At 41.0% G+C, this 25259-nt stretch overlaps 2 protein-coding genes across 4 annotated transcripts; both read left to right on the top strand.

The window, feature by feature from the left end:
• The first annotated feature begins 480 nt into the window (after nt 1–480).
• igsf5a (immunoglobulin superfamily, member 5a) lies at nt 481–6706 on the top strand. Of its 2 annotated transcripts, none has more exons than XM_040183237.2 (9): nt 481–625; nt 1249–1325; nt 2328–2642; nt 3549–3842; nt 4457–4576; nt 4713–4737; nt 4855–4934; nt 5098–5162; nt 6089–6706. In XM_040183237.2, exons 2-9 carry the CDS (start codon nt 1259–1261, stop codon nt 6188–6190), a joined length of 1068 nt encoding a protein of 355 aa, XP_040039171.2. In that variant the 5' UTR covers nt 481–625; nt 1249–1258; the 3' UTR covers nt 6191–6706. The 2 variants fall into 2 exon arrangements, with proteins under 2 accessions (XP_040039171.2, XP_040039169.2); XM_040183235.2 differs by having other exon boundaries at nt 4852–4934.
• A 3627-nt stretch (nt 6707–10333) lies between these two features.
• On the top strand, nt 10334–25259 carry pcp4a (Purkinje cell protein 4a). Of its 2 annotated transcripts, XM_040182806.2 has the most exons (4): nt 10334–10667; nt 21382–21433; nt 23163–23195; nt 24276–25259. In XM_040182806.2, the coding sequence occupies exons 1-4, from the start codon at nt 10659–10661 to the stop codon at nt 24407–24409; spliced, it is 228 nt and encodes a 75-aa protein (XP_040038740.1). In that variant the 5' UTR covers nt 10334–10658; the 3' UTR covers nt 24410–25259. The 2 variants fall into 2 exon arrangements, with proteins under 2 accessions (XP_040038740.1, XP_040038741.1); XM_040182807.2 differs by lacking the exon at nt 23163–23195.

Here is a 25259-nt window from a genome sequence, read left to right as displayed (position 1 = left end):
CAGTTTATTCTCCTCTGTTTTAGTACTTTCAACTACAGCCCCAACTGGAGTGGACTGTTTTCCCTCCTTAGAATTAATAATTTAGAATTACATAAAACAGAATGATGTAATAATTTAAATTATGGAAGAACACATGGAAGATATGAACATTTTTGTGACATGGAGGGAAAAGATCTACATAAAATGTGCTATAAATATTATATTTTTATATAGCTGATAAACACAGAAATAAGCCGTCCGGCTCACAACAAATGCTTCATGAAATTTATCTTGTGATAAGAGCCACCAAACTTTTCTTTTCTGCCTGCAGGTGAGAACGTCAGCCTCACACCGCCCGCCACACGGTTCATTACTGACTGACAGGTAGACCGAAGGTGATAAGGGTACGAGTTTCAACAGCCAGACCTGGACCTTGACCCCTGTGAGAGTGTTTTACAGCTCTAGGTGGAGTCCTGCTCCACCCCCTTCTGTTTTCGGAAATGAAGCTGTGATCTATTCCACTCACAGCGGCGGGAGCTCTCAGGCAGTAAGTTTCTTTAAAGTGAAGATGCTGTTAATTCTGAAGAATATTTGGTCACAAAGGCCCGGATTTTATCCCAAGGACCATTAGTGAGAGTCAACACTGGTATGTATGGAAAAGCTAGGAAAACGTGCCGAAAGAAAGTATGACATTCAATCTGATGGCAGAGAAAAAGAAAATGGATAATATCAGCATTTCTGATTTTTTTGTAATCTATTCATTTGTGTAGATGAAATGACATAGAAACATCTGACCAGTTCCCTGTGTGACATCAAATAATAAAACAAGCTTGTAGATTTCAATCAGACATAATTAAAAATAATATCAAAACATTTGAGGTCATTTTAAATGTTATCTACAAAAGGCTAACGTCATGCTAAGCTGCTAATTGAGGAAGTCAGCGACACTTTTCTCGATGCCCCGTCGTCTGACACGTCCAGACTCGCTTTTTGTTCTTGTGCCATTTATTTCAGGTTTAACTTTCCTGTATAGAGTTTTTACATTTCTTTTGACGTCTTAAAACTGTGAAATTCATTGTACGATCTTCTACAGTCACTTTCACAGATGGTTAGCGTTAGCATCATATTGTCTTCCAGCACTCATTTGAGATCATTTAAACCCAAAAAATTTGCACATTAGTGTTATTATTCAAATTCTTTTTCTAAATATTGTTAGACAACAAGGAAGGACTGAACATTTTCACAGCTGTGTCTCTTCTGTCTTTTCAGCACACCAAGAATGGCTGTTCCCCGGAAATGTCGGGCCAACCTCCTCCACATCTGTCTGTTACTGTGTGCAGCTGGAGGTCAGCATTCTTTGTTTTTAATAGTTGTATAAAGTCTGGGCAAACCTGATAAAAATGTAGAGAAACACGTTGTTGTCCAAATACCTATGTCTTATTTCCCACATAGTGTTTAAGACAATTCAATACATACGAATCATTTAACAATCAAAGCTCTTCATCAACAGGGACTAACCCGAGAAACACCACAGCAGGTCGCTCTCGTGTTTTCTGGGTGCTCTTAATATTAAATGTCAGCCTCAGTGGTCACTTGAAGAAAGAGGAAAGTTGATATAAAGTAAACTGTGGCTTGTTTAAACAGTCCTCATTCAAAAGTACTTGGTGTGGACCAGAGCAGCATTCCTTCTGCTTCGTCTTAAAGGATCCAACAACACCAATAACACACACAAGGAAACTCTGATGCTCAACACGTGAAGGATCAGTGATGTTATGTTTGAGTTTCAGTTCTTTCAAGAACCAGCAAAAAAAGTCCATGACCTTTGTAATGTTCACATACCTTGAGCCAACTCAAACTCGTCTCGGGCACTTAGAGTATTTACATATAGTACCAGTCAAGTGTTGATTGAATGAGAAGGTGTGTCCGAACGTTTGACTGGTACTGTGCATATAAAATGTTGTATTATATTTGTTATAACACATTTAAAATATCTTAAAGAAAGATTTCCTATAGTACACATTTGAATTCAATAATTAGTTAAAATAAAAAGTATTTGCTTGAAGACGTCTTCAGGCAAAACATCTCAGAAAACAGAGTAGTAGTTGCATTAAATTTAGTTATGAGGTTAAGGGGGATGAAAAATGCCCCTATCTTTTTTAGATTAATTTTTGTTCTTCAGAAACCTATGGTTGAAATAATTTAAACCCACATTCTGTCTGTAGTCCCTCCATACAAAAATAGGGCTTGGAAGCAAGATGCAACTAAAGATTCCACTGCGATGCAACAAGTAGAACGACCTTCCAAACTCACGTAACTCCGTCCTGACATGTTGTCTCTTTCATATTCAGCGGTTTTGGGGGAGTTCCAACTGGAGCCGTTAAATTTAACAGTGCTTCAAGGCTCTGATGCGCGATTCAACGCCACTGTAACAGGACCCTGGCGGGTGATGACCTGGAATGTCGGAGGGTTGATGGTGCTCAATATCCTCATCACCGGTGACATAGCCTCGTCCTCAGAGCAGTTCTCTGCCGGCTTCTGCTCTAATGATCGCAGCTGTGTGGAGTTCACCATCCGTAACGTCACCCGCAGCATGGACGCCAGCCCGGTCATCTGCAGAATGCTCGGGGATCCTGGCTCCAAGACGGCCCAGCTTTACATACAAGGTAGGATTATCCCCATGCAGACGCTGTTCAGGGACTGGGCAAGGTTTGGTACTTGGTACACATGCTACTCTGTGGCCGTTCCTTGACTTCCGACCTCAATGTGGTTTGATTGCCTTCAACTAATCCTACTGTGAAACATCTGGTCTGGATGAATGGATATTGATAATTAAAGCGACAGAGCTCCATCTCATGCAGATGATTGGTAGCTTAATGACAGAGTCTCCTCGCGTGCAGTAAAAGCTGCACGCAAAGCTAATTCAATATGTAAAGATATAGAGGAGTAATGTCTACATGAGCAGATAATGAATTCAATCTCCCTGTGTGTTTGCCTTAGTCACAGTTTATACATGCGTTAATTATTCATATGTGTGCACGTGTCCTTGTGCACTACTTTTTATATGGCGGTTATAGTTAATGATGCTTCACTGACAGAATCCCATGTCAGCACATTTCCTGTTGTTTGCACTGTTATCACTGAGCTGATCACTGATCTTCATTTTGACACCATTTGAGGGGACAATATAATTGCAGAGTTTGGAATTCAACTTTGATGAGAAACTTAAATCTTAATAGCAAACAATGTTTAATAGCAGACCATGGAAAGATTTTCCACTAGACTGAGTGAGTTAAAACATGGTTAGCTAACTATGTTTTAACTCATTGGGGAGTAACTAACGAGGTATCAATGAGCTATGCTGCCGTACACAACTTTCATGGCAATAAGAAACTAATATATTATCTTCAGACTTTAAACTGCCTTTTCAAGTATATATGTAGGATTATTTATTAATCTTATTTTTAAGACAATAACTATCCCTAACTATCCCAGACACTACATGTTCTCATCCCTCAATGACCACCGCTCCTAAACGATCCTCCATCCCTGTCCCTGCCTTTGTTTCTCAGAAAGCGGTACGGTCAGCGTCAGGGGACAAAACGTGACGGTGGTGCAGCAGGGCCAGCAGGTGGAGTTCCAGTGTGTCACATCTGCTTGGTTCCCAATGTCAACTGTCACGTGGACACAAAATGGCCAAGCTGTGAACAGCAGACTGTACAACACCACCGGCATGGCCGATGGGGATACCTTCAACTCCACCAGCGTCCTGACGTTCCAGGCAGTCAGAAACACCACGGTGGAGTGTCTGGCGACTGTGTCGTCACTAACAAGCCCCCAATTGAGCTCCGTCTTCTTGGTGGTTGGTAAGAAGATCTTCCACAACGTTTAATACCCTGGGCACAAAGCCTCCTCTGAGCCTTTCTACCACTTCTAAGTTAGACATTTGGTTTTGCTACTTAATTATGTGTCCAATAGAATGTGAAAATGTTAAATGAGACCATGTCTGCTGTTAAGGTGTAGCAGTTAATCGGAGCTGGGCTTTGAGCTGAATGCTAACATGCTCACGATGTCATTGTCCTATTGTGACGTTTAGGGGGTTAAATAGCATGAAAGAGTATCATGAAATAATTAGCTAATTATTTCTAATCATTCCAATCCCACAGCTATTCAGCTAGCAGGGCTAAAGACAGGTCAAGATGTTAGTCAAAACCACTTATAGAGTCTACCGAGACCCGAGACAAGAACCAAGACCTAAAGGGGTGGAAGCTGAGTCAAACCAGAGAAAAGTCAGATTCCCGTGAATGGGACTACTACTCCCCACTGCAACTGAAGAATAATCTCATGAAAGCAGGTTTTAACCGAGTTGGGAAGAGAACAAATAACATTTAACACATGCTGAAATGACATAGCAACAACCCAGTGTATAGTTTCAGTCCTTGAATCTCCCCCTGAACGCTGGTGGTCCTCTCTGCAACAGTTCCCAAACCCCGCGACTGGACCGTGCTGATAGCTGTGGTCGTGTCCATCGGAGGTTTTGCTCTGCTGGTTTTGCTCATCCTCGGGATTATCTTCTGCTACAAGCGCAGGAAAGAAAAACGTAAGGCCTTCATTAAATGTATCTAACTCACCATAAGGGGTGTCCAAAATCACTATAACAACCTAAAAGCAATGTGGTACTCTGCAAATAGTTATACACACACATTCACATTAACTCATTTAATGATCCTCCCCAGAGCCCAATTACCAGGATGAAATGAGGTAAGAAGCCAACAAAACGGATCAATGTGAATACCTCTTCATTTGACCCTTGTTCCATCTACTTCACAGCCTGTGCTTCTACATGTTTCTGTGTTACAACCTGTTTGTTTGTAGTAGAAGAGCGAGGACGCAGAGCCGGATGGGCGATGCAGCTGAACAAAGACAGGGTCATGAGAACGCAGGATACCTGCCAGAGGGTACAACTAGTAATACACCAATACACAAACACGCTTCAAGATTCAAATTAAAATTTTGATAAATTGGCACTCCATCGCCATATGCTGCCATGCTTTACCAAGCCGGTATCTACTTGTGAGAAAGTAAAGTTACAATACCGCCGGTTCTCTTCTCCGTTCACAGGCGTTCCTCCCAGCAGACTCACTGACAGCGGCTTTTCCCAGGAAAACAGCTCCAAAGTGTCTGAGGTAGGGCTGTTCAGTGGTACGCGTGGTATTCAGGGCACCTCTTATACACATTACGGTTGGTGGGGAAGAATCAAAGAGTTAAGCTGTGAGAACTGTTCTCTTACATTTTTTGACATTTTGTAGTGGAAACTGGCAACGGTCTTCTGAATATCTTTACGACTCAGACAGGAACCAAGTGATCTCAATGGAAGTTGGTGGGCTTTTCCATACAGGGACAATGATGATGTCTCACAGGGTTACTCCTCCTGGTTTTGGGTCGTGAGGCCTTCACAAAAGCCCGTCCTAGAGTAGTTATCCTCACTCTATCAATGTAAGACCTTCAAATGGTATTGCACACACTGGGCTTTCACTCAGATGGGGTTTTAGCCCCAGTCTCCATGATTTAATGGGATTGTGAGTGACTTTATTTCAGGCAAATCTCAAAATTAAAATGTTCTTTTTGTGTTATATTGATGTATTTCTTCACCAGTAACAAATTAACTTATTTTACATACCAGAACACTCACACCTTTATCCCCACAGAAAAGGATGGTTCAGATAGACAAAGTAGTTACAGAAATATTGCACTTTTTATCACGGGTATGCCATTTTCAGAGCAGAGACCAAAAACCGCCTGAGGGTGCAACAGGTTGTAAAGTGATATTCATTAGACACGGCACAGTACATATGAATAATTCATTGCTTGATCATTCGAAACATTTCAGTCATTAATGAGGTACCACTTTAACAAATCCGATTTATTTAGCTATTAGACTCCACAGCCTGGTAATATCAAGGTGATTATCTTTCAATTGCAGCAATAAACTTTGATTTGCAAAGGCAAGGAGGGAAAGGCCGGTGAAATATGAGTCCATACTGTCTTTATATCTTTGGGAGACAAGTTAGATCCGTTGTTAATGTCAAATGTCTGCTTCTTTTGAATGTAGGTGGCTGATGATGTGAACCAGGCGAGAAATGGCTACAGCGGCGCCCACGTCACTGTGGGTGAATCAGGCGTCAGGAAACACAGACACGTCACCATCGTGTGAGGACAGGCACAGGACGGAAACGTTTAGGAGTTTTGGAACAGCCCCTTGAGGCTTCACTGGTTTTGCTCTCCAAACATTGAAGAAAGACTGAATCTGCCCAGAGAAAGGCTGTCGGTAAAAGAAACATCAGGGACATTTATTTTATGGCTGTGTAAAGCTTCATGAGCAGAATGCCAACTTTACAAATTGTAGGACATGCTGTATATTCCTCCTCAATAGCAGCATCATCGCAGGACCATCGACGGTTAAGGCTTTATCAGCACTACTGGTTCTGGTTGTACGTGTATGGTTGACTAACCGCCAGAGGCCATATTTATGTTGAATTGCTATTATAGTTTATGTAATGATGTGTTCAAGACACATATTCGAAAGGGACCATTATAAACCATTAAATCACTTTGTTCCACCACATCTGTAAGTGTCTTACATTGTAAGTCCTTCCTAAATGTAATGTTTCTCTGCTCGGTGTCCTATTTAGATGGAATAATGTCGTAACCAATAAACCCTTTAACATACTGTGTTTGAATAGTCCCAATGAAGAACATTTTCCATGAATGAATTGCTGGATCGTCCTAAAATTTCTGTTTCTCTTTTTGGTTAATTGAATTCATTAAAGACGATCAATTTGGAATTCAGGGCCAACAGAACGACTCACATGCACTAAAGCAATGCACTGGCAGCCTGGATTTGTGAACACAGCCGTGAGATATTATATATGGTCATAAATTGATAATCCCCAGAATAAAAGACAAAACATATATATTTCTGGTACTTCCTCCCCTAAAATCTATCTCTCAGCCTGACGGTAAATGACCAGTGACCAGGTGGTGAATTAACTAGTATCTTGTTTTACAACCATAATTAAACTCTCAAGTTATAAAATAACAAACATGTTCTGATCCACTTTTGCTCTGATAAGAGTCAGTAGAGTTCTAATGGTTTTTTTTAACTTGAACAAATAAAAACAGTGAATTAAATCAGAAGATGTTCAGTAAACTGGCAATGGCATCTCTTACCTCTACTGTGACACAATTAGGTGATAACATGATGTTCACTGTTCAATGGCAGAGTTCCACATCATCAGGCAGCTAATAAGGTGTTTCATTCCATTAGTTGGTTAGTAATTGGATTCAATGTTATCTTTTCTTTCAAATAGCTTAAGCAAGTCTGAATGGATTTTTTGAGGTTCTGCCTCTTGGTCACAAGTTTGATTTAGCCACTACACATGTTTTAACAGCTTGAGTGAGCGAATTCCCTGGGTTCCTGGAAGGGTTATTGTTTTGGAATGGTGTCATCTCCAGCTGTCCATTTGTCCAAGGCTCTCTGAAGGACATGGACATATCTCTTCCAGGTGGTCCAACAATGGTGCTTGGAATACAATTGAATTCATTTTCTGGCCACCTGGTTCACGCAATACAAAGTTTCACTCTCTTTCAGCTCTGTCTTGGTCTCTCTAACAAATACCGAGAATGGACAATCAGGCTGAAAGCAACTGCCTCCTTCATCTAGCAACAGCAAACTGAACAATAAAGTACATTTTTTATCGACCATTTTCACTGCCGCACAGCAACCAGGATTGGATAAGTGGCAGAAAAAGGATGGAGGGACCTAAAATCCTTCAGTGTGCGGCTCTGCAGACATGCCCACTGTTTTACGTTTCTGTGTCTGGACAACAAGTGACAGGAGTGATGCACATTAGAGTGCTGCTGTGTCAACCTAATATGTTGTTTCAACATCTTGAGAGGGAGTGAGCCTCTTCTAATACGGCCTGCACTAAGAGCCCTTTAAGTCAGATTACCTGCTGTGTTTGTTTTTCGATTTGAAATGGGGCAGGAACATGAAAGATATTTTTAAATTGTATTATCTCTACTGAGCGACTAACAATACATGAAGGTATTTATTTCAGGTAAAGCGGTAGCAGCTATTGGAGGGCTTTTTTATGTTAATATTATTTAATATTTGCTGACTTTCAGGGCCCTGTCCCAAGCACTTTTATTGTGTTGTATTGCCTACAGCTGGCATAAGCCACAGCCTGTCTAGTCAGAACATAATGCAATGTAAAAGTACTGCATGGTTACCAGACACGGTTAAATTGTGAAATATTGTCCGATAGTAATGATTATCCATCAGTTAAAAGCATCTTAGCGGTTAACCATTTATTTGGACGAGACTCCTGTGGTCCCTGGTCATGTTTGAATTTTTTTAATACAATTTTGTTCATAAATGGTATAGACAGGATTTTATTTTGTAGTATTCCAGGAAAAAAGGCAATTCATATCAAGCTTGGTTGATTATGGTTGCTATGGAGATGTTTCTACTTTCTGAGTCTGCTCAAGGATTTATCTGAGTAACAGAAATTGGAAGCCTGAATTGACAACATTTTGACAAAAGTCACACATCACCACACACTTTGCATAGAAACAGAGGGTGGACATAATATAAAATTAATATAGAGAGAGTGAGGTCAGCACAGATCAAAAACAAGAACAATCTGATACATACAGGTGTAATACGTCTAACACAATTGTTTTTCTGCTGGACATATCTGTATCACACTGTGCTGTTATGCTGATCTATGAAATTAGCAATGTGGATGGGACTGATTTAGACCTTACTCCTCACAGTAGGACACACTAATCAAAACTGTCAAGTTACCCTTTGAAAAAAAGAAGCGATACCTAAAATAGCAGGTCTTAAGCAGCAGTTATTATCTAAAAATGCCTCAGCAACATTTTAAGAGCCAGTGGAGGTCGGTGAAGGACAGAGAGGAAAAGATAGAGAGAGGGGTGGAAGGGGGGGGGGGGCTCTTGCCAAGCATCTAGTAATGGATAAGCGTGCAACTTGGCTTACAAAGCTGCAGCCCAGCTGAATGCTCACTTTGTCGGATTGTCAATAGTCCTCAGTACATGGAGGCAGGAGTTTTAGAGTTTAGAAAGAGTTGGCGGATTTAAACCCTGCAGAAGCCGACACGTGTACTTTGGCTGCATCGGAATCTCTCTGGAACTCTTTCTAGAAAACAAATTGGGCCTATTTGTGCAACTGTGGTGATGACTCAAAGTCACCTGCCTGTGAGCTGTAACACAATGCAGCCTTCAGAGGTACTGAGGTCTTGCCTCAAAATGAATGTGATGATGGTAACAACCATTCAAAGCACATTTACACTACATGTCAACACACATCCAGTGACAGGAGCTGCCATTCACCTTCCCAACAAGTAACAGGTTAGACTTTGCGGGCCGTTAGTTGACCTTTTAGCTTTTAGCTCGGTGGCGATCACTGAAAAACAACGGAAATCCCACAAACGATCGGTTTTGGGCAATGCAAGCTTTTGCAACTGGGCAATTAAGGTGGACGTGATGAGTGACGTACATGAATGAGATGGTGCAGGACCCAATGCTGTTTACATGCACGTACAGGAACTAATTTTTCTCTGGACTACTGAAATGACGTAATACACAACGTTTGGTGGCTACAACTATTTTGTGCTGAAAGGCAGCTATTTACTTACTAATTATACTGTAATTTCGCTGGAAACCACAATGAGGTATTAGAGGCTGGTATCAGGTATCGGCCCCATTTTCTGCAAAGACTGGGTATACATTTGCATTTATTTACCTTTATCCCAGTACAATCTAACGTGGCGTCTCAAGCCGTCATGTCGGTATGAACCGGTTGTTAGTGCAACAGATTCCGTTAAAAGGCAACTAAAATGTTCTCCAGTGAGGCATTACACAAAGAAAAACCCAAAAGAAATGGATTTGTTCCATGAATCCTAAATACACTGTAGAGGTATACAGTAAAGGTATATGACATCCAGTGCGGTCCAAGTGGGGATGATTTCATTCATGAAGATGTATGTAGTCAGTCTGTGGGTGTGTGCAGGCAGATGTCCAGGAAAAGCAATACACCCCTGGACTCATTTTGTGCTTTATAGATTTTATGAAAAAAAAACATGTGGCCACACGCTGCAAACGATTCATTTATTTAATGGGCTCAACACACTGTCACACCCAGTGGTCAATTTGATCGATGAATGTGAATGTATGTGATGAATGTATTCCCTACTACTCAACGTTCACACCCCCCCTCTACCCCCTCTCCCCCGACCTGCCCCCTTTGCCAACACGGAACTGAAAACCAGCCAAATTAAGTGGCAGATTATTGAAGAGACGAAGGGCTGGTCCAACGTGGAGAGAGAGAGAGAGAGAGAGAGAGAGAGAGAGAGAGAGAGAGAGAGAGAGAGAGAGAGAGAGAGAGAGAGAGAGAGAGAGAGAGATGGAGACCCAGGCGCCCATTGGTCTTGACGGAGACGCGGCGAGGAGAGGCGCGCTGCCCGCGCTATAAAAGCCGGCGGCGCGTCGGAGCGGTTCGGAGAGGACTTCTTCTTTCAGTCAACTGGACGGTGCGCATCGCAGGTCGCCGGGGAGCCACACAGAGACGCACGCACACACGCACACAGCGCGCCGCCATGAGTGAGGTAGGTGCTTCTTCTTTATTACATCGTAACTCTGGTGTCCAAACAGACCAAAATAATTTGATGAAAACTGACCAACAGAAGTGGATGCAATTTGAATCCCAGTGATGGGCGGTGGATTCATTTGTCTCCACAACCTTCCGAGCCAACAACTCGAACTTTTCATTTCGTCGTTGTTTGATGTGTGTGCATGCCTGTGTAAAATGTCTACATCTAATGCATGTTTCTATTTAGGATAATAATTACTACTGCTATTGGAACGAGAAATCAAGGTGACAGCAAATGAATCACTCTCCTAATCCCCATTGCGATGGACAGATCAGCTCAACTATAAATTAAGCACACCGTCTTTAAAAAAAAATGTCTATTCATTTTAAGCAGGGCAGCTGGTCTGATTAGTAACTCTGAAACGTCAAAAGACAATGTCGGGGTGCCTGACTTTCCACGAGACTATATACATCCTTGTTAGTTAATATATTCAACAGTGACATTTTAAACTAAAGCCCAGTCCAGCATGAGCACATGCGTGATGAAGCATAGGCAGTATTGACCTACACGGATAGTTCATGCATCATTTCATTGGTGGCCGAGCCCTTGCAACTTGTATGTGGACCAGTGGAGATTAAAAAAGGCTCCTAGCGGCAGTCTTCTGGTAAAGATGGTTCATGGGCAACAAGCACCTCCGAGAGTCACCAAACTATTCCAGGATGCTGCTAACACAAAGGGAATAACACGTTGTCAGTATACTGCATATCTCCAATATAGGACCCCGCCATGGATGTGTTCACCTCAAGGAGCAGGCCTCACCAAAAGCACAAAATGTGGTAAAGACTTATTTAAATGTGGATCTGGCTGAATACTGGATGGTGCCTCGGTGTCTCAGCTGCAGCACGCCGTCCTCCGTTGGAGCTTCAACTGCTGAGACAGTAATGTGAAATAAAAACATGCTGCTTGTGTGTGCATGTGTAGTGTACACTGTTATGAACACCAGCTGCGATTGAATCCTTTTAACTCGGACTTGCAATGTTTTTTGGACACCTGCGATACACACGCACACACACACGCACACGGGACACACTCATGACGTTGACTTCCCTCTAAGCTCTGGTTTACGCTGTGCAGGTCTTATAAATAAGACATTACACATAGAGAAACACTAAAACTCGGTTGCATCTCATGTCAGTGATGCGCCTATAAAGAGCCAAGGCCAGAGACAAGAGTACGATGCTCTGGATGAATAATTAAAATAGGAAACAATGGCGGGCTGCGTGTCCGCGCTCCACTGCTCTGCCTCAGCTCGGCTCACACAAAGTAGAGGGGATGTAATATTCTATAGAATCATAAAGATTTTCAGATTGAAGCAATTTTCATGACAATTGCCTCTCCCCACCTGTCTCTCCTGTGGAACCGGTGTAGTGACTTGTTTCTTTGATAATATCATTTCAGGAAAGCACATTATCAATTAGGGGTGGGAATCTCTTGGCACCTCACGATTCGATTCCGATTCAGAGGTCAACGATTCGATTCTAAACCGATTATCGATTCTAAACCGATTATCGATTCTAAACCGATTATCGATTCTAAACTGATAAAACGATTATCGATGCATCTCGATTTTCTAAATTTTCTCAAATCTGAGTTTGCTACTCAGAGGTTGCTAATATTTTCCTACTTTATTTGATAATTAAAGAAAATCAACAGATGAATTACTTTTTTTAAATTTTTTATAAGAGAAATATGATTTTCTATCAACAATGCAAGAACCAATGCAGCTTGCATTTCAACACAATATGGAAGCAGCCTATGTAAGACAAATATTAAACAGATTCATTTTTCTTTTAAATGAAGAAAAAGCTGCTCTTAGTCTCAGACCGGCCCGTATTTGTAAAAAAAAAAAAAGTCCAAATTTGTGAATATCTTGCCAACTTTCAATACGGATCGACTTTTTGGAAAATCAAAATAAGGAGGTGAGATATGCGCAGGCTCCTCCATAGTTCGGTAAAGTTGGCAAGATATTCAGATTCAGACTGACGGACCGGTCTGCGAGCTGGACGCATTGCTCTTAATGTGCCGGTAATGATGGTAAATGATGGTTGTAGCTGGTTGTCATCTACGGTCCACTACGATTACCAAAGGGGGGCGTTTGTTTTTTGACAACGTTTTATCTCATAATTTCGACTTTCTATCCCCTTTCTTTAGTGCGGAAATGGGCTTCTATAGTTGTGTGAATGCATTACTCCAGCCAATCCAAAGACGCGGTTTGTAACCAATCAGGTGTAGAACCATGGTGACTGGCTCCGCCCCTTACTGTCAGAAAGAAAAACAGCGAGCGCGTAGAAAACACCTTCGAGCGCGAACAGAGATTAACTTTGCGAGCGAAGAAGTTCACGCTCCGACTTTTGCTCTCGCGAGACAGACTTTTTTTTTTTTTAATTCCAATTATTAACTTTTCTGAATCAAGACCGAATCGCTCTAGATAGAATCGAGAGAAATCGAAGAATCCATTTTTTTCCCCCACCCCCTATTATCAATAGCCGCTTATTTCACTTTAACTATTGCAGCAATCTACTTAATCCAACCTGCTCCACAACCAGATAAATAAAAAAATTAAAACATGTATATCAATATATTTGGAAAATAAAAATATACTTTTGTCTTGGATAATGCAGCCGTCTCTGGTATTGGTACTGGTAATGCAGCGGCTGATTCATTTTCAGCTGTTCATAGTCATGTAATCATTGTTACATTTCATTTAGATATTGTTCTCTTTTTACCGTAGTTTTATCTTATCAACCCATCTGTGAGTGTTTTCACGCTGTTGTACTGTTTAGCTCACATGAGCCGCTGGAGACCTACTCCCCCCTTTGCTTGAGCCTCAGGTTGTTCAATAGAACTTTAATTAGATGGCACCGTGCGGAGAGGCTCCGGCCAGATGCCAAGTCGTTGCCAAGATATGTCAGCTCCACTTTTTAGATGTTCAGCAAACGGTAATGATCTCGTACCCCATTGCAGGTTAGCTACACCTCCTAAATCTGTCTTGTTCACCTGGTTCAGAAACGTCGACATTCAGCGGAAGCACAATGGCATAATATATTTTTAGAAGAGTTGGTTGGAAGTCATCTGTATAAATCTCCTTAAAAAGTGATTATTGAGGATGCCTGCTAATACTGCCACAGGGGACCACCACGCACTGTAGTTACAGTGAGAGTGGTAGCTATGGTTACTACTCGGCAAAGCCAATCAAAGAGGACAAGAGCCTTTTTTTCAAAATCAAATGAATGAAACAGTGTTGAAGTTGCTGATCATTGTAGAAAAAGAAAGCATGCTAAGATGGGGAAAAGAAGTCATGGATAGATTTCCATAAAACTTTTTTTTGCTGCTTGACAAAGTGTTTGCGATTGGGCCCCAAACAATGATCAGATTATAGAGAAAAGGTCGTCCGCGAAACGTTATATTTCAAAGTTTGTTTTCTCACTTCCTGACCCGATATGTAAACACTATTCAAGTCTTTTAATTCTCTTGGTGAGGCCTGTAGACTTGACCCTAATCCATCTTCAAACAATGAACAGAGATCATACATCGAAATAATCCGTAATCCATCCTAGGAGCGTCAGGCTCGTGGAGAGAAACAACACAAATCGGTGAGTGAGGAGGGGGTTGTGAACGGTCAACACAAGAGGAAAACCACAGCAGATTGCACCTCAATTGCCAAAATCAGCCATAGTAACGTCTCCAGCTTTGGTGTATAAATAGCAGGCTATTCAAATGTCACATGTTCTCTATCAGAGGAATTTGAATTAAGTCTCATAAATGTGTTAATATCCCAGAATGCCCAATCCTACATTTGAATGCCTCACCTGATTTAATATGCAAAAATACAGTTAAAGGAATACACAGCGTTTGTACTATATTATCCATGTGTCTCCTGTAGATTATTCACTTTTTTATTGCACTTCAGCATGTGTTAAATGAGGATTAAACAATAGATTTGTAGAGATGTATTAAGTTAAATGTACCAGTGGACAGGCTTGTCTCCTCATATTGTGGCTGACTGTAAACTGACACAAACAATAAAGTCACTCTGAAGGGAGCCAGCTATTTAAAGCAGTGATCCAACAGAAGCATCACATGATGCAGCGTACCTAAAAACCTCGTCCTCCTTCATTTGTTGTTGTTTTTTTTGCTTTCCATACATGGATTTTTTGTCCCTCATTCGGTTTGCCTCCCCTTCCAGTCACTTATCATTTGTCGATCTGTGAAGTCTTGTTTTGGACCTGGATGGAATAAGAGCAGGGCAGGATCCCTCCCAACATCTGCAAATCGATTATAGTTACTTTGTGCAGCAGAGCAGTAAACATTTTCCTCATTTGCCCTTTTAATTACACCCTCCAAGAGTGTTTCCAATTCTGAGTGATAGTGAGAAGGAATCGTCTGTGCAGTTTGATGTATGCCGCTGCGTGGGCCATACGCTGCCTAATGCATGCTAATGGTCTATGGGAAAACCATGCTGCTATGCCATTAGTTTCACTTGAATAACTCCAGCTGGAAGGCAGACTGTACCTCGCTTATTCTGTAATGATGCTGTTGTATTTATATTCAGGGGATTAAAATAAGTTTCTCTGCGGTGCAGCAGATCTGTTGAGATTTAAAATGCCAAACTGCATGACAACAACAAATCTCACTAATACTTGCTGTAGTAACTGATTCTGGAAAGCCTCTCGGCAGATCCTGCTCCTTACTCGCTAACACAGAGATTCCAGGTCTTTCGTCTCTTTGGGTCCCTGTTTATTCATTTTTTTACACTTTACCATACACTGCATATGCATTTGCTTCCGGATCTCCCTCTGTGTGTCTTGTCTAGCGGTAAAAAACGTACGTATCTCGGTATCTCCCCCTCACCCATGCCCCTTACCGGTGTCAATTGCACCTGTGCCTGAGATTGGCTCCCAATACCATGTTGTACACAAACATCACGAATGGGTCCTACACTTGACACTTGGCATGTACCATGCAAATGTCTCTTGGATGTTTCCCTTCACACATACATTTTGTGACCCTCAAAGCATTCTGTTACAAGTCCTCTTGGAAACAGTGCCCCTGTTAAGTGAAAAAATATATAAATCAAGTGAGAAGTGCAATACAAACAAATGTTTTGCAACCTGTCGCAACATTTAAACGTCACCATTTATGGGGTAATAATAAACTTTATGGTATATAAGCATCCTACAATTGATTAGCCATCTTCTGACTAGGGGGAAGGATGCAAATGCTAACTTATTTATTTCTTTCTCTGAAAAGCTGTCTTTAAGATTAATACTTCCAATTTAAATAACGTCTGGGGTGTAACTGACTCACCTTAATAAGTGAATGTGTCAGTGTCAGATGAAAACAAATAAAGAAGTTAGGCCAGCTTTCATGTTCCAAATTTATGTCTAAAACAACAGTTTTAATGCACAATAAAGAGAGTGTTATTATCCCTCTGAAAAATCAATCTGCACTTTCATTATTCTTGTTCTAAAGGTGGATAGACATTTAACAATATTACAACAACTGTCCCTCGAAATAATTTCCTGAAGGGCTGGCGATTAATCTGAGCTGACTTTCATTATTTCTGTATTGTTGAGATTAACTTTGCACATGAACGGATAATCTGCTTTTTTGTTGCCAGTTAATGAGTTCAGGGGATGAGGCTCCTGGATTCACACAGGAGAAGAAGTCTTAGATCTTAAGCTGTTTTGCCTGAGTGCTGGTGCACAGTTTTGACAGCTGTCAGTTTCCTAAACTACACACAGTAAGATTGTTAGAATTTGGTAAATTGAAACTATTATTTAATAGTATTGACGATACATCCCCTGCAACAACTGTGCATTTAAAGAGGTCAAACATTGCGATGCACTGCTTTACATTTTCTGTATATATCTCTAATGTTGTGTTGGCACTCACTTTCATGTCTTTTAATCCATCTGCTCTATTCTTATAGAGCAGCGTTATGTGTTTAAAAGCTTATCAGATGCTAAAAAACATATCTGTAACAAAGATTTTATTATTTTAAAATCCAAAATACACTTGTCATAAAGAGAAATACTAGCTGTAGGGAACAAAAATTATTGTACCAAGTTGTAAACATGTTTATTTCAAATGACAATTTGGGCTTTTTAACAGCTTGCTGTTCAATGAGCATTTTGAAGCTGCCAATTGGAGGAGTTTCATTTTTGCTGCATTCAAAGAGTCAGAACACGCAAGCATATTTCGATAGACTCCTTACCCATTACAAGTAGACAAGCACGCATTTCTGATGTCACCAAAACAGCCACATGTTCAGTCAATCATCCCTCAGCAGTGACACTTCTCCACGTCTTCCAGCCTGCTGGTGGGGAAGCTGCTCAGGAGTTACAGCTGGGATGAGCCGCCTGTGACCCAGATTTGTTGTCTCCACGTTAAATTGTTAATAGATCCTGAGTGCAGCATGGAGTCTCCCTGGAGAGCCTGAGCTGCCATGAGAACCAAAAATAGCTTCCCACACACTGGGAAGGTAATTTATTTATTTCGCCGATTTCCTCCATGGTCACGGCAAACCTTTGTTCCTAAACCTTTGTGACCGAAGCAACAGCAAGTTCAACTCATCTGTCAGCTCTACGTAGTTCATCTGTACAGATGCACTCTGCAGCGATTCAGTTTTTTCAATTCAAAACATCACTGCACACATACTGTAAGTCAGCTCAAGTAGGAACAAAATCATAAGTGTTTATCAAGCTTTGCACATTGTTAGTCAACCACGGCAGACAGAGCCATATGTGGCACACACTCTGTGCAAAGGACATCATCAATAGCGATGTAATTATCGTCATTGCCATCCATTTGTCAAGCTGCCTCTGTCTCAGGCATATGCGACCGGAAGCGAGCAAACATGGCGGCTGGTCCTCGGGGACGACGCGGCATCGAGCTGAGCACAAGCCCCGCACACCAGCTGGCAAGGCTCCATTTAGCTCGCCACATTACTGCCACTGAACAGATCCCTCGTCCAGCTCCCTAATGAGGAGCCGTGCTGTTTGGAAGGCCCGAAAGAATTTCTGTAGATGTTTGTGTGTTGGTACAGCAGTCTGGTCTAGTGTTTAATAAGCATTATAGTTAGATCGCTATGTTTTTTTATGCATGTAAACTGTAGCCTGGGCGTGTCCAGTGAGCTGAACGCCAGATGGTTTTATACCTTATTTTTTGTTTGTTTTTGTCAAATGACAGCATTTTGAAAACCTTCTAAAATATCTTTGCATATACCAACTAACATCTGGTTAAATGTTTTATATACGTATATGTGACAACTCAAAGACACAAGTGAACCATCACAGCGTGTCGAGTCGGCTTGTGCTTGTGCTGCTTTTGAGTTGTTTTTGTAAAGTAGTCTGTCTTTGTTGCCAGTAAATACCCTATGCCCTAAAGTATTTTTCTGTTTTATACGTCTGAGTCTCAGTCCTGATGCCTCACAGTATAACAACTTGTATTAAAGCCTCACTCACACCAGTGTTTTCACTTAATCTTGATGAAGGTGCTGAAATTGATTGTGAAGCAAAAGCATGGCTGTACGCGCTCCTTTTCATCATTACCAGAGAATCTTTCAATGCTGCTGGCCAACAAAAACGATGCCTCCTCAGCTGCTAGAAGTGAATAAGTAATGGCAATCAGGCATCGCCAATGGTCGCGCACGGGACGAGATGACAAACACCTCACTTGAAATCCACTCCATGCTCCCAAAAATTCTCAAATAGATTTTTTTCCTAAATGCCCCCTTCTGTGGGCACGAGAAGGGGGCATGTGCTGCGATGAGTGAGATAGAACCTCCACCTGAGAGGCGCGATTGAGCAGAAAAAGGGAAATGGTGAGGTGGAAAACGTGCTGATGTGCGGAGCGTTATCCCAGTGCACATTAGGACTGCAGCCGTTATGTAACCTCCGACTGTATCCAGGCAGAAAGAGGAAGAAGGAGAGACTAAGAGAGACAGAGAGAGAGAGGGTGGGGTCGAGGTGGTAATAATGATGACGATGATATAAGTAGTTTGGTGCTGAAAAGAAGAGAACAAAATGATTCCATTCCTCAGTGTTTGTTCCAGAATATAAATACTATTGATGCTTTCATGTGATAGCTTTTGAGGTTTGGGGTGATAGTGTAGAAAGACTAAATATATCCTTCTTAGGATTACTTCATCAACAACGGCAGACTGAAATAGCACGCACGTCATTGTGGTGTGATCAGGGAGATGTTTTAGCCCCCTCATGAAGTTTTGCAAATAACTTATAGTTGAAATCTGTCCTAAAATGGAAAAAAAGGTCTAACTTTGAACCTAATTGAGCACCCTTTAAAATCGTTGTGTGCTATGTGCTCCTAGTCTGAGAATGCTGTGGAACACGGACAGTATCAAGCATCAAGTTCCATCAATCAGCAAGAAGTTACAGCTGGCAATTGATCTCAGCTTATATAGCATTTGTCTTTATTTCTTGATATTGCGGTGCAACTTTCAACCCCTCAAATGCGGCTGTCGCTCCGCTGTCGGACGCCTGGTGGGTGGAGGTGTGATGTATGGTGCGTGGCACCGCTCCTGCCCCGCTGAATACTGGAGCACAATCAGGCGGATGAGAGTCAGCGTGGCGCTGGGAATCCTGGCGGTGTTCATTCTCTTTGAGTTCCGTGCGTAAACAGGAAAACAGATGGCCAAGGGGCACAACTATTCTCCTCCAGCAGCGGCTCTTGTGACGGCACACAAGAGAAAACATAGGAGAATGATGTCAGGGTTCTCATACCAGCTCTGTTTCCACTTGAGTTGCAAGCATAGAAACTGCTTTGGTAATTGAAGTTCAGTGTATTAATAATTCAAGTAGAGCACAGCTAGATGGTCTCTGCTGGATAGTGAAATATAATGTTCTCAAAAAGGAAATCTTATCTGCTCTTGTATTTATATTAAAATGTTACCCGAAAGAACAGATGTTCAGTAATTGCAGAATGTAAAGAACTAAATTTTGAACCTGAAGCAAATTCTCATACACTCTAAAAAATGTCACTGTAAATTAACAGTATTTTACTGGCATGTTGCCGTAAACTTGAACCAATTTTACTGTGAATTAACTGCAATTTACTGGCAGTCAACGCTACCTTACGGTTTTATTTACAGTGCCCTACCGTAATATACCGTATGTTGTCATATATTGGATTACAGTTTCTTACCCTACGATTACTGTTTTTGTGTTATAAATACCAGAATGTTACCGTTTACTTATAACCGTATACTTTTGCATTTAATTCCCCACAAATTAAAGAAAGACAACCAAACTAATTTCGGTCATAGTGGTTGGAGTTTATTAGATGCCTTTAAGACAAAAAATTTAGATATTTGTAACCAAGAACAAAACATAAAATATGCCGCATGTATACAATAATAAAAAAATGAATCATAAAATCATTAGGAACAAGGTAAACTAACTGCAACATTACGTATGGAACACGTTCAATTGACCGTGGCAAACGGCTGGCGTCCTTAATCCAGTGCCTCTGTAAAACAAAAAAAAATAAAATATTTAATAACACTGTCATTGGTAAAATATTAAAATGACAAAGATGAGGAAGACAACAAGATGTAAGGAAGGAGAATGTTAATCATGCTAGGCAAATAACACTTACCAACATTACTTGGAGAGACGAGGCAATGAGAAACTCCTCCGATGTTGAACTGCACTGACAGGTGTTCTGGATGAACTGAGATTACGCGTTTGATGTCACGTTCAGGAGCAGTCGGTCACAATTAACACTCAAATGACTTTTAGGCAATGAACACTTTGAATAAACAAATATTTATAATCTTTACATTCCGGCCACTGAAACGAAGGCAAATGCGGCTCATGGGATAGGGAGGGTGTGCTGTGCAGTGCAAGGTTGGTGGTTCAAATCCCAGCTGCTCCCTGTGCCAAGTCAAAGTGTTCCTGAGCAAGACACCTAACCCCCAATTACTCCACATACAATTATGTCAAACCATGGGCGTTTTGGATAACAGTGACAGCTGCATGTATGGTAATGTCCTGTAAATCAAAGTCATCATCGTATCTCGTGAGATACTATCTAATTATGATGACTTACTTCACTGCACTTGTATGTGTATTTCCACCACTTCATAAAATATATGTAACATGCAGTTGAATTACGGTAGTCTGCTATTATTGTAAATTGACAGCTTTAACTGTTTATTCATGACATTGGCCGTAAATTTACAAGCACAGGATGGAAATTTAACTGTATGTTACAGTTATTATGACATACTGTAAGATACCGTTAGAAATGCACCGTAAATCTACAGCAATTTGTTTCAGTGTACACACTGTTGTGTCTCTGCATTTGGAACCTGAGTGCTTCTCGTGATGCTGCAGAGCAGCGGCCTGCCTGGAGGAGAGCGTTCAGGGGCTTTTAGAGGAGACAGGGTGAACGTGCCCTTACAGCAGAAACATGGATTATAGACAAACGTATCTCCCCCCTCATAAAGAGGCAGACGACTGCAACGTGATCACAGGGACACAGAGCGAGGATGTCTTCCTGTGATGTTCTCTCAGTGGGGAAGATAAGACATGTCTTGGCATATAGATGTTTAATTTACTGCATTTTGTGGAAATATATAGAAATCGTTTGAAAAAGAAATTCATATCCTGCTATTGACAAATGGTGTTTTTCTTTTGTTTTGCAGAGACAAGCATCCGGAGCAATGACTGGAAACAGCAAACCATCTGCTGGACCAGGTATTTTATAATCATCACGCTCGTAATGTTTTCTTGTCTTTATTGATTACAAATAGTAAGAGAACAAAGCTTTGGCTTGTTTTACCCTTTTATCACATAGAAAAGTATGATATTCGATTATTCGGCTTATTTTGTGAACAATAGTTCTCAATTTGGAACTTGATTTGAATAACTGTCTTGTTCTTTTCTAAGTAAGAAACAAAATAACAAAGGTGTAATGGTGATAGAAAGGTCTACTCAACCATAGTCGCAATTCAACGAGCCCTACTTTGCCAACTGGGCGATGGTATTGTTGGCAGCACAATATAATTCCAACCAAACTGGGCTCTGGATACTTGACTTGGGATACCTTTGAAACCCATGAATGTTGTTAAGAGCACAACTGTCATCCTGGCAAAGTTCCGGTTTGAAAAAGCATAGGCCTGTTAAGAATGAACTTGATTGATTAGGTGAGACGTGTGAATCAGCCAGACATTTCCTCAAAGGCTTGCAGAATTACCCTGATACATTTCAGTCATTAAATAACGGGTTGTGTACCGTTACTTAGTCTCCTATTTTCAACCGTGCAAGAGGATCTGATATCTTTTAAGTGCTTTCTGCAGACATCACATCCACCAAATTAGGTTTCAGGGCAGCGTTTGATAAAATATACCTAGGAATTATCGAAGGTAGTCTCCTTCATTCCTTAAAGTGAACCCTCTCCTGACACAATGGATGTAGCAGGTTAATGGCTGCCCATTTGGCCCATAAAGCAGCATCATGTACATGCAGACCATGCGCGGCCTCTCTCCTCTCTCTGGGGCTGCTGATAACACGTTCAGGACACTGTGTGGGAATGGATTCCTGTCCCAGCTTCTTGGATGATGAAGTGCATTGCAGCTCCGGCTCAGTCCACAGGGGAACATCTCAACAGTGTTCATGGGTGATTTTAGACAGCGTAATTGAATTTGATAGAGGTGCGAATTGCATTCGTTGCCACACTTGCCCCCCTTTATTTCGATTTTTTTATTTGGGAAGGTTACTGAAATCTACAATAATTCAAGCCAATAAATGAGAGCTTCTTATTTGTATCTACCATCATTTCTATCTATATATTTATTCAAAGCATTTTAAATTATAAAAGAGTGGGGAATAGAAAGGAAGGGTTTATAATCCCTTGTCAGTGGAGATGTTAAACACATACATACATTATTATTGTATTCACAGAATACAATCATGAATATTTTCTTTATATCGGTTTCATAAGTTTTCAGATGCAAAGATGCTTTTTTACTTAATGTCAACCGGAAAGCTGGTACGACCAGTTGGGATTGACTGAAAGGGCATCGTGTCTCTATGAAAATCAATGACTTTTTCATTTAAGGGAATAAATCAGTTCCTTTTCCATTATCAGTATTTTAGTTTATCCCGTGGTTCAGTTTTCATGGTTCAGTTTAGTCACTCACTGACCTCATCAATCAAACTCCCACAGGAACCAAATTATACCATGACCTTTCATAAAGTTCTTATGGAAATGCCTCCATCGTTCATAGTGGCAATACGACTCAATCGTCTATCAGCACGACAGATTACTAAAACTGTGATATGCCCTCTGGGGAGTAAAGCTCATCCGAGCTGCAGAGCAGGACTCATCTTAAAGAAGCAACGCGTGTTGTGTGTGTGAAACAGGGAGACTTTGTGCAGCTTCTGCAATCATAAAATATTAATTTGTTCACACATGTCATCCAAGGTCCTAAAAGTCAACAAAAGGTTCCATCCAAACGTAAGTCAGCCATTTTGAAAAACTCTATTTACGCTACAGCGTTTCCGTAGGGTCATCACAGTCACGCACGGAGCACTGCCCTGCACGACAAGCGAGTTGCTCAAAGAATAACTCACTGGGTCACATTGCATAAACCGCAATCGTTTCACTTGTGTCTGCACTTCAGTCTTTAATCTTCACTGTACACTTATTATTATTATATGGGCTCTCAGGATGTTTTTCTTTTGCTGTTTGTCATGTACTTTTTTGGTGATATTGCATTTATTTGATCTAATTTTAGACTGTTCACAAGGGATGCTGTTGTACTGTATGGATATCTAGTTTGACAACATATCTCTTGCTATTTACAATGGTTTATTATGATGAGCCTGGCATAAAAGTGTTCAGACTAAAGAGAGCAAGTAGCCTTCTTTGTTTGGTCTTCTGTGTCCTTTTAGTTAATATCCAACATAATCATATCTGATTTGACTAAGGTTACCCTAACTCCTAAACCACAGAAAACAACTGCCCATGAAACCTATTTTCTCTGCATGCTTACAAGTTAACCCTCTCTTTTAATAATATAAATCTTTTATGTGCATTTGGCAAACCGAGCAGTTAGTCGTCATCCGTCTTTTGTGAAAGCAAAAAACATACACATATGGAACTGGATTGACGACAAAAACTTTGAGAGAGAGCAATTTCCGTACTGCTTTGTGCTAAATACTAATTTAACCTTGCTAACTTGCCAACGCAGGAAAATGAAATGAAAAGGAAAGAGGAAGTATCATGTTCTCCTTCTTAATGTAGCATGTTAGCATATAAATCTTAATCACGGGTATAATATTGTATTGTATAATACTGGTAAATATTGGACACCCGATAGGCAATCTGGGGGTTTGAGTTTGAGCTTGATTGGAAAGTCAAAATTGCCGATGTGAATTTGATCGCAAAAAATTGTGTGGGCCCTGTGATTGAGCGGCAACCTGTACAATCCTCCCCACCTCCTCAGAAATAGCCAATACAGGGTTGGACACATAAGGATACTGACAAACAACAATCACTGTTCTCAATATCCTCACCCCACTCTCTCCTCTAAAGATGAGAAGAACAAGAACAACCTCCCCCAGGACTTCGACATCGATATGGACAACCCGGAGACGGAGAAGGCCGCCGTGGCCATTCAGTCGCAGTTCAGGAGATTCCAGAAAAAGAAGCAGGATGTGAAGTCATAGAGCGGAGCTTCGTCCGCTGCAACGTCACTCGATGTGGTTTCGCTCTTGCATGTCAATCAAATTGCACCGCCATGAACTGAAAGGAAAGGGTGAGGGTGGGGTTCCTAAAGGTGGAGGGTTAGGTGTTTGGGGCTAAATAGTAACTTTGTGATAGTCTTTGTGTGATTACAAACTTATAATGACATGTGATGTGGACAAACGATGCATTATCTAATTCTGTCTATGTGTGTGTGTGTGTTTAAATCTTTCCTATAGTTTAAGTGTTTGGTTTTTTTACTTCAATGAGACAGCAACGTTGCAGTGGAGTTTAAAGTGGAATATTTTTTCTCATGCCACAATCAATGTAACATACCCATGTTAGCAACAAGGTAAAATAGGTCTTCTCATGAATTATCAATGACTAATTATTTATAAATCAAGGGGAATCTCAAGCCACAGTCTTAGTGGAGTCTTAACCAATGAATTTTTCAGCTCTGCTGGAAAGATTTCCCTCTGGCTGGCTCAAATTGTTCTATACAGTAGCCAGTACTTTCCCCGCATAACTGATGCTTTTAAAATCAAATGAAGGTCTTCAGGTTCTCCATCACTTCTCTTCAGCTGATGACATGAAGCTCTCTGAGCTGTGTATCTTTGTAGATGTTGAGCTTGTGAATTGATTCCATTTCTCTTTTGTTTCTTTTGTTCGTGTTCCAATGTGATTTAAACCACTTCATTGTTAAGTTGCCTCACACATGTGAAACTGTACAAGCACACACACTTAAGCATGCAACCCAGAAGAAATGCACACACACACACAAAACACACACCAACAGAGAAATAAATAAAGACATTGTAAAGGAGTTTCACTGAA

Source organism: Gasterosteus aculeatus, chromosome 7, assembly GCF_964276395.1.
Source record: "Gasterosteus aculeatus chromosome 7, fGasAcu3.hap1.1, whole genome shotgun sequence".
Taxonomy (NCBI): Eukaryota; Metazoa; Chordata; class Actinopteri; order Perciformes; family Gasterosteidae; genus Gasterosteus; species Gasterosteus aculeatus.
The sequence above is the reverse complement of the archived record's forward strand: the minus strand, read 5'-3'. Positions and strand labels throughout refer to the sequence as shown.

Coding starts and splice junctions, on each gene's coding strand:
- igsf5a (XM_040183235.2), top strand. CDS start 1,259: ATGGCTGTTCCCCGGAAATGTCGGGCCAACCTCCTCCACATCTGTCTG. Junction 2,643..3,548: donor GGCCCAGCTTTACATACAAG/GTAGGATTATCC, acceptor TTTGTTTCTCAG/AAAGCGGTACGGTCAGCGTC. Junction 4,935..5,097: donor CGCAGGATACCTGCCAGAGG/GTACAACTAGTA, acceptor CTCCGTTCACAG/GCGTTCCTCCCAGCAGACTC.
- pcp4a (XM_040182806.2), top strand. Junction 21,434..23,162: donor CAAACCATCTGCTGGACCAG/GTATTTTATAAT, acceptor ATGTCATCCAAG/GTCCTAAAAGTCAACAAAAG. Junction 23,196..24,275: donor ACAAAAGGTTCCATCCAAAC/GTAAGTCAGCCA, acceptor TCTCCTCTAAAG/ATGAGAAGAACAAGAACAAC.